This window comes from Mytilus californianus, unplaced genomic scaffold (assembly GCF_021869535.1).
Source record: "Mytilus californianus isolate M0D057914Y unplaced genomic scaffold, xbMytCali1.0.p SCAF_5, whole genome shotgun sequence".
Taxonomy (NCBI): domain Eukaryota; kingdom Metazoa; phylum Mollusca; class Bivalvia; order Mytilida; family Mytilidae; genus Mytilus; species Mytilus californianus.
The window spans coordinates 62989248-63006378 of NW_026262701.1; the positions used below are offsets into that span (position 1 = coordinate 62989248).

At 32.2% G+C, this 17131-nt stretch overlaps 1 protein-coding gene across 1 annotated transcript in view; it reads right to left on the bottom strand.

The window, feature by feature from the left end:
- LOC127701138 (protein sel-1 homolog 3-like) overlaps positions 1–14472 on the bottom strand; it is a 247608-nt gene extending 233136 nt beyond the window's left edge. The window contains exons 1-2 of the mRNA XM_052204939.1: positions 14341–14472; positions 6629–7205 (exon numbers count right to left, since the gene is read on the bottom strand). Of these exons, the coding sequence (XP_052060899.1) occupies positions 6629–7205; positions 14341–14403 (640 nt within the window). The 5' untranslated portion in view covers positions 14404–14472. The remainder of the gene's footprint in view (positions 1–6628; positions 7206–14340) is intronic.
- Between the last annotated feature and the right edge of the window lie 2659 nt (positions 14473–17131).

Consider the following 17131-nt stretch of genomic DNA (forward strand, 5'->3'; position numbering starts at 1 on the left):
CGGAAGTAGCATATAATCTCCCTTATTACAGGCAAAAGTATATACAAAACATATATTTTTGGAATCAGTGTAAATAAAGCTATCATATGAGACCGAAAGTGACATTTTCTAAACCGGAAGTAGTCAATTATCTCCCTTTTTACAGGCAAAAGTGTATATAAACCATACATTTTTGGAATCAGTGTAAATAAATCTATCATATGAGACCGGAAGTTTCATTTTCTAAACCGGAAGTAGCCAATTATCTCCCTTTTTACAGGCAAAAGTATATATAAACCATATATTTTTGGAATCAGTGTAAATAAAGCTATCATATGAGACCGGAAGTGACATTTTCTAAACCGGAAGTTGACAATCATCTCCCTTATTTCAGGCAAAAGTCTTTAGAAACCATATGTTTATTGAATCAGTATGAAGAGACCGATGATTGGACGCCAATAGTAGCTTTGAGTAAACCAGAATTAGCTTCTCATCAATTATTTAGAAAATTGATGTGGAAAGACCTTCAATTGTTCTTTGAACAATTGGTTTTTAATTATTATTATTATTTTTTTTTTCTTCCGCCTAATTTTGTTCTCACGTAAAATTTTTGTTTCGCAAGATGTCGCTTAGATATTTCTTATATAATATCATACAGTTTATGCGCTTTTTATTTTCACCCATTCTAAGCCGAACAATTTTCTTTGTAGGAGTTATCTCCCTGAACACTGTTTTCCTTGTTACTGCATCTCCTCCGTAACCGTAAAAGAAAGCGACAAATTTATTTTACCAAATTGCTCGTTATATCCTCAGGATGTTTTGTCCAGTTTTGACCAAAGCCATACATAAACTCCATATGTGAGTTATTTCCCCTTCTGTATTTGAAATAACGGATATATAAATGTATAGCATGAATGGTAAGTGATAGAGACCTAAGGTATATTGATTTGAGTTCCTTGTTACATTTAAATGAAATTGAGGCCAAGGTCAAAGGTCAAGGTCATATTCTAAATTTTGACTTTTCCTTGTTATTTGATCTCCTCTGTCACTTTTAAAATTAAAGAACTAGTGCAAAATTTTTGCTTAAGTGTGATTAAGATATGATACATTTGGTCTGAAACAATCCAATGATATCTTATAGGAGTTATTGTCCCTGAAATGATTCAATTTAAGGTTAATTGATTATTACTCCAACTTGGTACATGATAAAGCCATAGGGTCTTTTGCAAACTGTTGGTTGACATATGACCTTGAAAAAAGTAAATCGGAAGTGACTTGAGTGAACCGGAAGTAGTATTTTTTGCACTTATTTCACGGAAAAGTACCTAGAAACCATATTTTTTTTGAATGATCATAGGTTAATCTATCATTTGAGACCGGAAGTGACATTTTATAAACCGTAAGTAGCATATTATCTTCCTTATTACAGGCATAATTATATACAAACTATATATTTTTGGAATCAGTGTGAATAAAGCTATCATATGAGACCGGAAGTGACATTTTCTAAACCGGAAGTTGGCAATTATCTCCCTTATTTCAGGCAAAAGTATATAGACACCATTTATTTATTGAATCAGTATGAAGAAATCTATACTTTGACGATATTAATAACTTTGAGTGAACCAGAAGTAGCTTCCTATCAATTATTTAGAAAATTGATGTGGAAAGACCTTTTTAATTCTTTTTGTTTTGTTTTTAATAGTTCAACCATATAGCATCTTAATCTTTGCAATGATTGTGCGATTTTGAAAATTGTATGCATTGTGTTGACCAGCTACCCTACAAACGTCTTGCCGTTTATTTACATAATATTACTATTCTTATTACACCCTGTTCACACGACACAACGGTTTGACAACAATATCGGTGCGTTGACACAAATTCCGGATTGAATGGCAATGAATCCGGAGTCAAACCACTTGAGGTAGGCAGTTTGACATTTGAATTCAACTTACATTAGATTTGAACCTAGAATAATTATACCCGATGACGCAAATGCATATTCTTATCCAGAATATCAGTGCGTATGCTTGCCATTTACTATTTCTTGCGTAAGAAAATACGTGCATGCGTAAACATTGATTTCACTCGTGGTAGGTGATTTTTTGCATTTCTTATCTAAATCTAGGACACGACAGTAAGAGCTTGACATGTGATTTTGAAGCATGCTCATCATCGAGGTACTCTGACATCTATTTGTTTTTTCTAAACTTTTTCTTTCTTTTTGAGTGACTGCCCTATTATACACTTTGAAATTTTCGAAATACTTAAGGATAACCCGAGGAATAGATTACCTTAGCTGTATTTGGCAAACCTTTCAGAATTTTGGGTCCTCAATGCTCCTAAACTTTGTTCTATATTTGGCCTTTTTTTACTTTTTTGATTCGAGCGTCACTGATGAGTCTTTTGTAATCGAAACGCGCGTCTGGCGTACAAAACTTTAATCATGACCACGTGTCCAATATGAGTTCATTGATTTTTACCAAATATAAACTTTTTATATAAATTTGTTCTTTTGAGTGCATGTTTGGGTATTCACAAGACTTATGAAAACAAGATATTTTTTCAAAACTAAGTTTTCCTGCCGAATTTTTGAATTGATTTAAGTTACTTCAGGAAATCCTTAAACATTATAATGTTTTATCTGACCAAAATAATTGTCAGTATATATGAGGTTCTAATGAAGCTGGTATGTTACTTTCAAGAACAAAATACGAAATCTTCTTATAATTTGTGTCACAGACTGTTACACTTCACTTGGAAATTGGACATTCAATTTCTCTATACCACCTCTTCCATGAGTACAGACAGCTTCAATGAGTATAAGAATAATCTAAAGCATCCAGGAAACAATTAAAATATGAAGATATGAAAGATAAAATAAACGCATCCAGATTATAAAGCAAACTTAGTGCTGAACTTTATATCCTGATTGGTCTGTGCAATTTGCTTTAGACATCCGGTTTGCAGAAATTGAGAATTGCAATAGGATTAGGTCTTTGTACATAAAACAGGGGAACAAATTATGTACACTCCCAAGTATTAAATAAAATAGTCAAGCCTTAAAAGGTAATTTCAAATGGTAGCTGTATACAATTTTCTATTTACAACTAAAATCCAATAATGATTTTAATTGAATTGTGCAAGAATCTACACACAATAACATATTTTCAATAAAGTTGTTTTAAAATCCTCATTACCTCGTTCTATTAACAGTCAATTATTTCAAATCAAAAGCAAAGATAAATTCAGCAAAAAATATTTGGTGATCGGTCAGCAGTCTCGGGTTTACGTATTTCTTTTCTTTTTTTAAAGAAAGCAACTTGTTTTCTTAATTATAATGCCCAGGATGGCTTGAAATAAGATGTGAAACCGCATTTTATGGTGCATAACAGGCATTTAAGCTAAAGCCTGTTTCATATGTGTATTGGTTCCTATATTTTAAACTAGGATGAACTCGAATTTCGATTCATTATGAAAAGAATGGGACGTTTTCGAAATATCTACTGTTTAGATTAAGCAAAGCTTGTATACATCTAGGATTTTGACATACAATTTATATTCAAACACGATGGTCTCGAACCAGATGTTGTTATAAAAAAAACCAGTTTTAGTGAAAAAGGGTCACATTACTTTTTAAAACACTTGATTTTTAAGTTGAATTTCCAACAAAAAAAGCAACTTTAAATAATATAACCCAAATAATACGGTCGTTATATTCCTCTGCTCTACGAAGACTATATTACCGCCTGAAGGCCTAGTAAATAAAAAAATCAACTAATCATTCGGAATGAGCTCTGGACTTACCAATCTCGATAACATTAAGGTACAAGCTTTTTAGCTCTCACATCAAGAGATCACCGATCAAAATCCTGGATTTGTGATACTTTTTAATTGTATAAAGAGTTAAAGCACTCGCGTGGTATAGATCGATCACGAGAAGGGCCCAGCTTTTTTTTAAGTAACAATAAATAAGGTAGTGAAAGTTAAATTTTCTATGTCAAATAATTTGTTCCACATTTTCGAAATTTTGAAATGCTATATATAGTTTATTCCAAAAACATATTTTTATAAGAAATTCATTTGAAATCATTCTTCAAAATGCGTTGTAGCTGTTACATATTAGAGCGGCTTTGTCAGCAATATGAACAGTTCTGACTTAATCACCTTTATAAATCATTGGAGTAAATGAACACTTTCTTCTTGTACTTTTAAACAATAAAAATTATCAAATTTGAGGCCGGGTTGATGTCAGATAAAACATTCTTAAAATTCAGAGAGTAATTAGTGAATCTTTTGAAGTTGAATACAAGTTACATTGACGCATGTGTATCATATGCCCCGCGCACTTCCCCTTTTCAGAACATTTGCATGACCTTAAAGATTACAATAGCGAAATTATTAGTTACATTTTACCGGCAACTTTTTTAACCCACGGATGGTACACATGATATCTTGCTTACGGAAGGGATAAATGATAATTTATACAGGAGCTTCTCAGTAAGATTGAAACAAATTAGTTTTATCCTTTAACAGCTTGAAATAAGGATGCCACATATACAGTTTACTCTACAACCTATCTGACCTTGCATCTCGAAATTGACAATTAAAAATAACAAGAGTGCACTTGCTGAAATGTCTCGCCTGCATTACTTATGATTGAATTTATGTTGAAAGTTAAGATTGATGATCCATAAAATTAAGGTCAAGGTCAGATGATACATGCCAACTTATAATCATTTCATACACCAAATTTAGTGGCCATATTGCTAATAATACCCGAGAAACACACCAAACCACAAAAATTTAACATTGACCAATGAACCATGAAAAAAGGTCCAGGTCATATGAACCCTGCGAGACACACATGTACACCTTACAATCGTTTCATACAACAAATATAGTTGAACTATTGCTTGTAATACCTAATAAACTGACAAAACCATGAAAAAATTAACGTTGACCAATGAACCGTGAAAATGAGGTCAAGGTAAGATGAAACCTGCCAGTCGAACATGATGAGTTTAGCCCTTTTCAACTGACTTTTATAGTTTATTCATATGTTGTACTGTTACACCACTGTCCCAGGTTAGGGGGAGGGTTGGGTGCCCGCTAACATGTTTAACCCCGCCACATTCTGTATGTGCCTCTCCCTGTAATTTAGAGGATGTCGTTTGTTGCTGTATATCATATTTGTATTTCGTTCATTGTTTTTTTTACATAAATCAGGCCGTTAGTTTTCTCGTTTGAATTATTTTACATTTGTCATTTCGGGGCCTTTTATAGCTGACTATGCAGTTAGGTTTTGCTCATTATTGAAGGCCGTACGGTGACCTATAGTTAGTAACTTCTATGTCATTTTGTCTTTGGTGGAGAGTTGTCTCATTGGCATCTATACCACATTTTTTTATTTTTTTATTTACACCTTTCAATCATTTCATACACCAAACATAATGGCCCTATTGCTTATAGTATCTGAAAATTAGGCCAAATCACAAAAACTAAACATTGTCCAATGAACCATGAAAATGTAGTCAAGGTCAGATGAAACCTATTGCTTTTAGTATCTGAGATACGGACTTGACCACGTAACTTTAACCTTAATCACTGATCCATGAAATGAGGTAGAGGTCAGGTGAACCCAACCTGATTGACATGTAGACGTTGCGCCATATACCAAATATACTCATATTACTCATAATAAGTGAGTATTTCACTTGACAAATTTTTTTTTTCAAGCAGTCACTGAACAATGAAAATGTGGTCAAAGACAATGGACATATAACAGACGGAAACTTCGTAACATAAGGTATCTGCATACGAGGTATGAACATCCAGGTCTTCTAACTTGTGAAATATAAAGCTTAATACAAATAGTTTACGCCGTCGCCGCCGCTGCCGGATTCTAATTTCTATGTCTCGCATTCTGTGACTCGTCGCAGGCGTGACAACAATGACTGAAGAGATGATTTCACTTTTCACATTATGAACTTTCCATTTCTATGCAATATATATATATATTTCTATTGTAACATGCATCTCCGAATGAGACGTTTAACCGAATGTGTACGTATCATGAACAACACGTCGAGTGCCACACATTGAACAGGGTCAGCGTACCCTAGCAGAGCACCTGAGATCACGCCTGTTTATGGCATGTTAAGTTTTGCTCAGTTTTTAGTTTCAACATATTGTGTTGAAGGCGGTTGTTTGTCCTTAGTGGTTTTTCGTTTTTTGCAATGTTTTTTTCGGGTTTACTTCGATTGTTGATTTTGTATTGTCCTTTTGTTTTCCACCTCTTTTAATCTCTAAATAATATTATTCTATGTTACTAAATTTCTTCGCTGTTTTCCAAACTATTAGCAAAGCGTAAAATTAAAGTTTTGCTCTTTCCTAAATCAAATATTAAATTTCATTGCATTTGTTAGATTTCTTTTGTTATTTCACCACACGAAAGAATAAAGCGTTTAACATTTGTATATTTGTTATGTTGCGATAGAGTTTATAGGTTCTTTTCCCGAATTTAGTGTATTTGCTGCTTGTCTGCATTATACTATAATGTAAACGTGTTCATAGAATAGTTCAATACTTGTAGTAGCTGTAATTTGGTCAGACATACATTCAAATATAAGACAAAAAAACTTACCATTTTCATACGAACAAGTGTTGATTTTCGAAACAGACAATGACACAAGAACTGTGTATCTCCAGCTAAGACATGATTTATAGATTTTTCTTTGCGGTCGGGAGTAGGGTGGTGGTATAGAAGATAAATAAAACACTTTCACTCTTGCTCGTTTATATCCGTCGTCGTTCTGTTTTGCGATCGGTAACATATCTGTGCCAATTATCCAGGCTCGGATGATTACAGTATCATTATCAATAAAAATTATGTCTTTGTTTATAAAATCCGGTCTGAACACAATTTTTTCATTAAGTTTTAAAGGAACATTTCGAGTTCTTAACGATCCTTTTGAACATTTCCAGGATTTATGAAATAACTTTGAATGCACATCCTTATAACTATATGTTACAACAGCTTCTATTTCAACAGAAACTATTTTTTGTCCCGAGCATAAATATTGAACTTTCAAATTACTCGCATTTGTTAAAACAGACGGTGGATTAAATACTTTGACATGCTCCTGATCAAGCAAAACGTCTTTGTGCACAATAACAGACATTGGTTTTGGGGCTGCCTCACTCGACTCACAAATAAGAAACTGCAAAACATTAAATAAGAAGGAAATAATAACGTAATACAAAAAGTAAACGAAAACATTGCTTATTGTCGAGCTCGCGACATTTTGTCGCGGAAGCAAGACATTACGATCCTTCATTCTGTCATCGTCGGGGTCACACTATGTGAACAGTGTCCACTGTGGATAAAATCATAGATACCAGGATTAAAATTTAAACGCCAGACGCGCGTTTCGTCTACAAGAGACTCGCTCACAGTGATGCTCGAATCAAAACAGTTAAAAAGCCCCAAAAAGCACGAAGTTGAAAAGCATTGAGGACCCAAAATTCCGAAAGGTTTTTCCAAATACAGCTATGGTAACTTTTTCCTTGGGTATAAAATGTGCCTTCGCATTCTCAATGTAATGCGTCTTCCATTTTGCAACACAACATTACAGCAGGATATTCAGTTTGGCATGTTTTTTTTTTTCTAAATTGATTCTTTTTATTTTTAATAACATGTTACAGAATGAATTTTGAATACATTAATTGCATGTTTGCATAAAAATAATTATAAAATTAAAAAGTATTTGGATGTATTGTCTGGACGTCTTATCGCGTTCTTTTTGAATTTTGACAATTTTATTCATCTTTATTATCAAACAAGTATGATCCTTAATATTTCTGTATATTTTTACATGGAATGAATATACATGGCCGGTTTAATTTGCAAGTGTACTGTGACTTCGCGTTCATAATCTGTAAGTTGTGTACCGTGCCTTCATGTTTTTGTGTACTGTGATTCGTGTTGAGGTAAAATATTACAACCTTAGCCATCAGTTTTCATATCTTGTGGTGATCATATCGGTTTGTAATTTAAACTTTACGATATCCTTATATTAGCCGATATATGTATTGTCTGTCCTTTGACGTATAAAAGTCGAATATTCTTGTAAATTGTCATTCCTTCACAAACTATCCTTGACTCCGGATAAACACCTATAGTTGTATTTGGGTTTGCATCTAGAGGATATGTTCAGTTTTTTTGCCGTCTTCACAAAACTTTTCAGTCTGTCATTCTCAAAAAATATTTAAAGCATGTGCGGAAGTAATCCTGGTTTCATTTCATTACTTTGATACAGATGGTTTGCTATTAATTTGACCTTGATGGCACGGCAAAATTGAACTGTGTTAGATAGAATTGAGAACAGAGACGGGGAATGTGTCAAAGAGACAACAACCTGACCAAAGAGCAGAAAACAGCCCAAGGCAACAAATGGGTCTTCACCGCAGCGAAAAAATCCCTCTCAGCTGGTTACTAAACGTTAATGTATACTAGTTCAGCGAAATGGACGCCACACAAAACTGCGAAACGTATAAATAAACCAAAATAAAAAAAAACACACAAGACTAACAAAGACTAGAGGTTCCGGACTTGGGACAGGCGCAAACATGCGGCGGGGTTAAACATATTTTGTGAGATCTCAACCCTCTCCCTACACTTCTAGCCAAACGAGGAATAAACAAACACACAACATTACGCACAGTAAAACTCAGTTTAAAAGAAGTCCGAGTCCGATGTTAAAATAGGTAACAAAAGAAACTAAGCAAAATGACAAAAATCAACATAAATTAACAAAGGACTACTATAGACTGGTTTAAGTCATACTTGTTTGAACGAATTCAACAAGTTAAGGTCAATAATTTCATGTCTGATACTAAATACATAAAAACTGTTATACCACAAGGTTCTATCCTTGGTCATCTTTTATTTATGTTATACGTCAATGATTTATCACTGAACATAGTAAATTCATTGATAGATTTTTATGCAGATGATTCTACTTCACATAGTAATTGTAATAATGTACATGATTTAAATGCTAACCTTCAAAATGATATTTATATTATTGAAACTGGTGTTCGGAAAATTGTATGAAACTAAATGCCAAAAAATGTAAATCAATGATTATCGGTTCAAAACAGAGGCTTTATTCAACTGGGAACAATTTAGATATCAATTTTTCAGATGAACGATTAGAGACTGTAGATTGTGAAAAAAAACTTATATATCGACAATAACCTAAGAAGGAATGATCAAATAGAATTAACTTATTACAAAAGATACGAAAGTATTTACGTATTATATAGATACAATGAATAAGCGTTGATTCTTGAAAAAGAAACCATGAGCCCGGAGGGCGAATGGTTTGTTTTTCATGAATCAACGCTTATCCATTGTATCTATAACTTAAACTATTGTGCTGATGTCTTTTCAAAATTAAAGCCTTTTCTAAATTAGAAGGTATTGTAAGTGAGTTTAAATAACCATGTTATCATGTTCAACGATGCATTAATGAATCTAAGGTCACAATTAATTGGTTAGAGAAATACAAATATAACATAACACGTCTGTCTTTATAATTATAAATAACATACAAAATAAGAAAAACTGAAAAACTAAAGAATAGGGACAACAAAGAGAATACCGGGATTCGAACCTTAACCGACAAGTCTCTACCTTTAACTTGACTCTTTAACTCATTGACCATGCTAACCTTGCGGCTACCAACTTATACTATACGATTGCCTATTATGTATATATAAAGGTACAAGCCCTGTGTATCCGTTGTACCGATGTGTATCATATGTTCATTTATATATATAAAATAGACATCTAAATTACAACCCATTGGTAGCCGAGAGGTTTCGTCGATGTGTTGATGTCAGTCACACATACCAGATTTCAAGGAGGGGTTCGAATCCCAGTGAAGGCATAAACAAATTACGCCTTGGGCTTTAAATTTTCATAAAACATGACCAAGTATTGTCTAACCTTTACTTATTTTAATGCTTATATTCTGCCATTGTTTGATTATTGTTGCAATATATGGGGTAGTTGTAATGAAAGTGGAATAAATAAACTTAATAAGTTATTAATGAAATCTGCTAGAATTAGAGTAGAAGCTGACATAATGACATCCTTCACTTTATTGTTTTTTAAATAGTTTAAATTGGTTGAATGTGGAAAAACAAATTCAATATCAAAAGGCAATACTTGTATTTAAATCATTAAAGGATATGGTTCCTAACTTTTTACCAGAAAAGTTTCATTTTACTTATAATCAAAATTATAATTTACGTTCAGCTGATGAAAAACTATTAAAACTTCCAAAGCCAACAACAAATTTTTTGAAGAAAACTTTTATATATTCTGGTTCTCAAATATGGAACAGTTTAACAAATGAAATAAAGATGAGTAATACACTTGTATCTTTTAAAGCTAAATGTTACATTATCATGGAGAAGGCAGATTACTATGTTATTTCATTAATATCTATATAAAATTGTACATTTTGTATATTGTATATACATATTATAATATTGTATGTACTTTATGTATATGTTATTATTATTTTGAGGACTCTCAGGAAGATTAGTTTTAAATTCTATGTTGTGGTGTTACACTATTGTTTCAGGTAGGGTGAAGTTTGGCGCCTATTAAAACGTTTAAACCCGCTGCATTTGTTTGCACCTGTCCTAAGTCAGGAACCTGATGTTCAGTGGTTGTCGTTTGTTGATGTGGTTCATAAGTGTTTCTCGTTTCTCGTTTTTTATATAGATTAGACCGTTGGTTTTCCTGTTTGAATGGTTTTACACTAGTCATTTTTGGGACCCTTTATAGCTTGCTGTTCGGTGTGAGCTAAGGCTCCGTGTTGAAGGCCGTACTTTGACCTATAATGGTTTACTTTTACTAACTGTCACTTGGATGGAGAGTTGTCTCATTGGCACTCATACCACATCTTCTTATATCTATTAACTAATGGGATTATCCTCTTGAAATAAAGATTATTTATTTATTTATTATTTATAACAACCAGTTAATCAGATTATTACAGGAGGATTTTGAAAATAAATAACTCAGCCTTGATAATCACCAAAATAAATGGTTTGTTCTGTGGTAGTTCGAAAATAAATAACCTGACCTACAATGTATTGAAAATAAATAACTCGGCAGGTCTTTAAGCCAATTTATAAATGCTATTCCAAAGTATGAGGTGGCACCAGATTCTTCATAAAATTCATCTTTTTTCAAAAAAAATAATTCGGGAAACACTTCCCAAATCTTTTAATAATAAAGGTATAAATATTATTTAAATATACTTGAAATGTCTGAAAATGGGTTTCATTTAACTTGAGGCATATTGGCTCAGGAACACTTACCTCACTTTTATTACAGGGCTGTAACTACATTGAGGCAAATGCCTTTATGTAGGAAATTTTAAAACCAAAAGCTTGTCTTAATTCATATCAAATTGTTTTCACAGCGAGTGTTTGCAAGAAGCAAGTTCTGTTCTCCCTTGGACGTAGCACCTGTTTTTTTCTGGATCAATGTTTCTTTAAATTTGTCTTTTGTTCATTGATTGCCCTTCTGTATTCTCTTAGTGTTGCATTCCTTTTGTGATTTAGTAATTTTGTTTTCAACTTGATCATGAGTTTTATTTGATTCAAGACTTTTTAGCTAATTTTACAACTTAACTACTTTAAATTGTATCCCAGTTAAGAGCTACATCAAGTTGTAATTGAAATGTGTTATTAAAAATTACTTGACATAGTTATATCACTGATAATCAGCCCCCTCTTACCTTAATTTGAATAAAACCCCATATAATTTACAGGTATAAAAGATTTAAATTCTGCATGCCGAAACAACAAAAAAAAACAACAAAAAAAACCAAAAAGACCAGCAGCCACATACTTAACTATGTGAATTACATTTTTACTTTATTCTTCATATTGGTCTTTTGATGTTGTCCATAAAAACTTAAGTCTTACGCTGAATCTATACATTTTGCTTTGAGACCAAAATATTGTCAAAAAATTATTAAAACAGAACTTGCGTTTTCAGAATAAGAAAGGGTCTGGGAACGCCCAGAAAGCACGATTTTGCATCATTTGTTCTATAGTTTCTTTGGGCCTTCAGCGGCTTCAAAACCCTTCAAAATTTTTTTGCCTCGCTCCGCTCGGCGTAAATATATTTGGCAATACTTTTAAGAGAGGCTAGTCACAGCCCAACTCTAGTACCGTGTATGTATGCAATACATGTATATGCAGTTTGGAATTCAGAAGATTCATTTCCGCAGAGGATGATGATTAATTCTGATTAAATGGTACATTAATGACTTGACTGTACATGTATTATATATAATAAAAAATGAATTTAAAAATTGTATGTTTTCAAATATTATTAATATAGATATGAAAATAAATAATCAGTCCCTTGTTTTAATGAAAATGAAAAATCTTGCTTCAACAGTGCAGAAAATAAATAATCTGTCCTCTTAGTTTACAAAAATAAATAACCGATCCAAAACAAATCATACTCCCCCCTGTCCTTTAAGGGAATATCTCTTTCCATGTGTTATTTTTGTCGTAAAGAAGCGGGCTTTAACATTTTTAGCGAATTGTACGCTGATAAAACTTGTATGTTTACTGTGTTGTAAAATATATGACATTTATAGAATTGTCAATTTCAGCGATCATACATTAAATCAATCAATCATGACTAACAATGAGACAGACTTGACACGTTGTCTTTTAAATCTATCTACAATTATTTGTGCGGTTATGCAGTTGTAAACTTAGATTCTTCTGGCTGCTAGGCCATCTGCTAAGTAACCATGTTCGCCGTACAAAAACCAAACAAATTGCCCCCAAAAAGAAAACCGTCTTACAAAACATGTGCCTGTTGCCAATCAGTAATCGCATTATAACCTGTTGACCTTAAATCATTTGTGCATACGCTGTCTCGTGATGAACATACTGTATTGCCCTAGATCAGACGACAAGTTATAACCTTTTAACCGGTCTGAGTGTGGAAAATTCCAGAGTGTTGACATCTACACGGATGACAATGACAATGACAGCAAGGCAGGGCGTTACTAATCGAGAGGAATTCAAATGAAATATATTAATTATACTTCTCTGTAATAAATCATACAAAAATGAAAATTGATAAAATATGTAAAAAAAATGTTTTTCACCCAGAAAACCCTTAAAAAATCTTAATAAATAATAAAAAATAAATTAATAAATAAGATGGAATCAGAAGGAATGAAATAAAGTGAAATGCTCCCGACCACTGTCTTTTAATTTAAACCAAATTCTAAATAAAAATAGGTTCTATGTACTAATCAGTTCTGTTCTTCCTCTAAAACTTTCATCATTCATGATCACAATGCCAATTTATTTATTGTACGGTGGAGCCTTAAAATATATATTCAATGAATATATGTCATAATATTCGAATCTTAGATCAATTTTCTTTTCTTTTACAGCACACGGAGGCGGTATCTTTGGTTAGCTTGCTTGCTAGCTGAACCACGAAATCTTTCAAAGAACAGACTACTATATTCACCCTATGTAAGTTAAATTTACATATTGAACAGACGTGCACTCTTAACTTAGCTTGTATTATGTCTCACCTTTAATAAATACTACAAGCGAAGTCAGACAGTTGACTAATTTTGTCAGATACTACATTTTGCACCCGAAGTAAATTTTCTTTGGCATTCTACATTATGACGATTAAACTAAATAATAGAGAAGGGCACACATTTTTACTGACTATTATAAATCTCATCATATAATGTTAAACCTCTGCTTAAAATAGGACATAAACGTTCGTTTATATTTTTGCAACGCTAACGGGGGCACTCACATATCCTCCTTTTTAGCGTATTAACATACATGATCTATACTATCTTTTACAAATTACACTTGCACTTGCATATAAAAAACATACTAGGAAAAGAAAAAAGATTTTTTGTTTTACATTTTGTCATGTCGGGGCCTTTCATCTATATGGTATGGGTTTTGTCCGTTGATGAAGTCCGTATGATGGCCTGTAGTTGCTTACACCGACGTTATTTAGTATCTGGTGAAACGTTGTCTCATTGGCAATCAAATTACATCTTTAAAAAAAAAATAATTTACATTTATTTTCATGAATAATCTTATTTGTTCTTTTTGTATTTCGTAACTTCAAGTTTTACAAGGATTTCCGACCCGAAGCCGAAACATGCATGTTTCATCGTAATTTTTAAAATTGTATCAAATGCATTTTGTATTGAAATACACCACAATTTGACTTTTAAAAAAATAAAATGTTAACTTTACCTTGCTTGCTAGAATTAAAACAAGGAAACACTCGTAAAAGTCGATGACATTATTCTCATACATTGTCACAGATTTTTTTTTTTTTTAATATTTCAGTCACCCTAGTTTATAAGTCTACGTTGTACATTGTACCATCTGTTGCATTTGTCAATAACGTTCGTCACAACTTTCAAGTAAAGTTTTATATATAACACTAAAATATCAATAACTATTATAGATATTATAAAGAGATATGTTATTTTTCATCGTGACTTTACATTTCGTCGTGTGAATCTTATAATGATGTATTTTCCAATTTTCTAACTGTTGGGAAATTGAATATGAAGTTTATAAGCGCAATATCATAAATATTTGACTGAGACATAAAAAGTTATAGAGGAATTGAATTTACGTACGTGAAGAGTAACTCTTTGTTCGATTGTTTTTTTTATAGACAAGCAACTTAGATGAATACGGCATCCCCTTTTCTGGAGATTGAACACTTCATTACAAGCAATGTTGTTTTATAAATTCCAGAGGCGGATTTAGGAGGGGCCCAGAGGGCCCGGCCCCCCTTTTGTGGGAAAAATTTGGTTGATTATTTAGGGAATCACTGAAGCATGACTGGAGCGGGCCCCCTCTTATGGCAGTCAGTGCCCCCTCCCCCCTTAAGCTATTATAATTCAATGGGAGTTTGGAGATAGCGCAGTGTAGTTCTGACAAAAACTCGTAGAATGTAATTATCTCGTATTATAGATTTATAGGGAGATAGCCATTCCACTTGGATATCAAATATATAGCTATCTCCATTTTTATCAAAAGTTGACATATATAGGGGATACTATAAGATTCACACGACGATTTGTTTTCGAGGTAAGAGGCAACAAATGTTTTCAGAATACCCTGACACTGTACTTTTGTGATCCAAATAAAGCACAAGCTATTAAACGAGAGTATTTAGTTAATTTGAAATTTTGATATGAAATTCATTTTATGAATGTGTTATCTGAGGTCAATCGGTGTAATGACGTCATAGAACGATCGACTCTAACTGTGTGGGCAAACCTAAAATAAAATTAAGGATGTTTGCTACTTTGTTTCAAAATAACAAGTTTTTTAAAAGACTGTTATGAATTGATAGTATATTTATAACGGAACTTAAGAAGAAGAAAAAAATTATAGGTCCGTGTGCTTGTTTTTGAGATATAAGCCATTGAAAATTTGGCGGGAAATGATTCTCTCTAGATTTTTCATAAAATTAACATTGGCAGCATTTTCTTTCAAAAACTATGAAAATAACAAGGTTTTTATAAGATTTTCAAATATGACTTTTAAAACTATATTTAATGAAATTATGAAAAGAAAAGAAGGGGTTAATGGGCAAAATTTTTAATGGGTACTAGATGGATAAAACCAGAGGATTCCTAATATCTGACAAAAATTCAAAAACAAGAGGAGCGAACATCCTTAAGCAAATTTATTAAACCAAAAATTAATGTTCTGAATTATTTATAATTTCCATTTAATTCATACAAAAATTCATTTATTGTGTATAGTGTATATTATACATGTATGAGAGAGAGTCTGGGTAGGGTTTACAAAATATAGAGTAATGGACAAATTCAAAGTAACGAGGAAAATGACCCCTAAATTCAAGATTAATAAAGGTATATGAATATATAAAAAATAACTATATTGTATGGAAAATGAAAGATTATTATAACTTTTTTTTTTTTTAAACAAATAGGGATTTCAGAAATAGCTTATGTGCAGAATTAGGAAATCATGTAATTAAAGTAATATTCATATAAATAACCTTTGTTTAAATAAATAATTGAGAATTTTACAGATAAAATCTTTATTCTTTTAAAGACAAAAAAAAAATAAAGGGCTTTAAACTTAAAGAATGGAAACATGAATGACCACCCATCCAGATCCCCTTATTATATTTTAAAAAGTTTGGCGCCCTCTGTTTGCTTAAACAATTCCAGTTGCAGGGTTGATGTCTTCTGCATGTAGTAAATATTTTAATATTTGTAAAATAAACGCACTTGTATATCAATCAACAATTGAAATTAAAATTATTAATAATGCAAAATGTATTAGAATTGCAAACCTACTTTTTCCAATAATTAGATCTGTGCTAGCATATCCAAGCATAAGAGAAAGATTATGGAACTCTTTCTTTAATGACGTAAAACATCCTACATCCAGTGGTTGCAGTATATGTGTGGTGTTGGGTGGTAGACAGAATATCTCTACATTTCTCGCGACAGCCAAATCTATCAATTCTATGGGAGGTGACTTTCATGGTTACCCATGGTTAAGGGTATGTTGTGCTGACAGATATGCGAAGTTGAGTTAAGGAAGATGTCTTTAAACCATTTGATAAAAAGTTCTGAATCTATATTCATTCGGGCTTCTTCCAAATAACCAGGACTCTGGAATACCTGTCATAAAAAAAATACAGGTTTTCATTAAATTCCCATACATTTCCTTTGCCATGAATGTAAAGAGAACAAGTTAACAAATGCATGTAAGTAATCATAGTAATAACAAGTTAAAAACAGAGATTAAAAGGATATTTTAAATGCATTGCATCGCAGGATTATCTTTATACTTTGGTGTTTAATGCTTTTCAATTAATGAAATATTTTTATTTTAATTATATCCATATTTAATTTAAAGAATATGGGTATGACTTTTTTTATTGTGCCTTAATACAGCAGCTCATATCTTAAATTTCACAAATTTGCGATCAATTTCACAAAAAAGTTTACGAAACAAATACTCGTGTAAGTCCTGAATATCT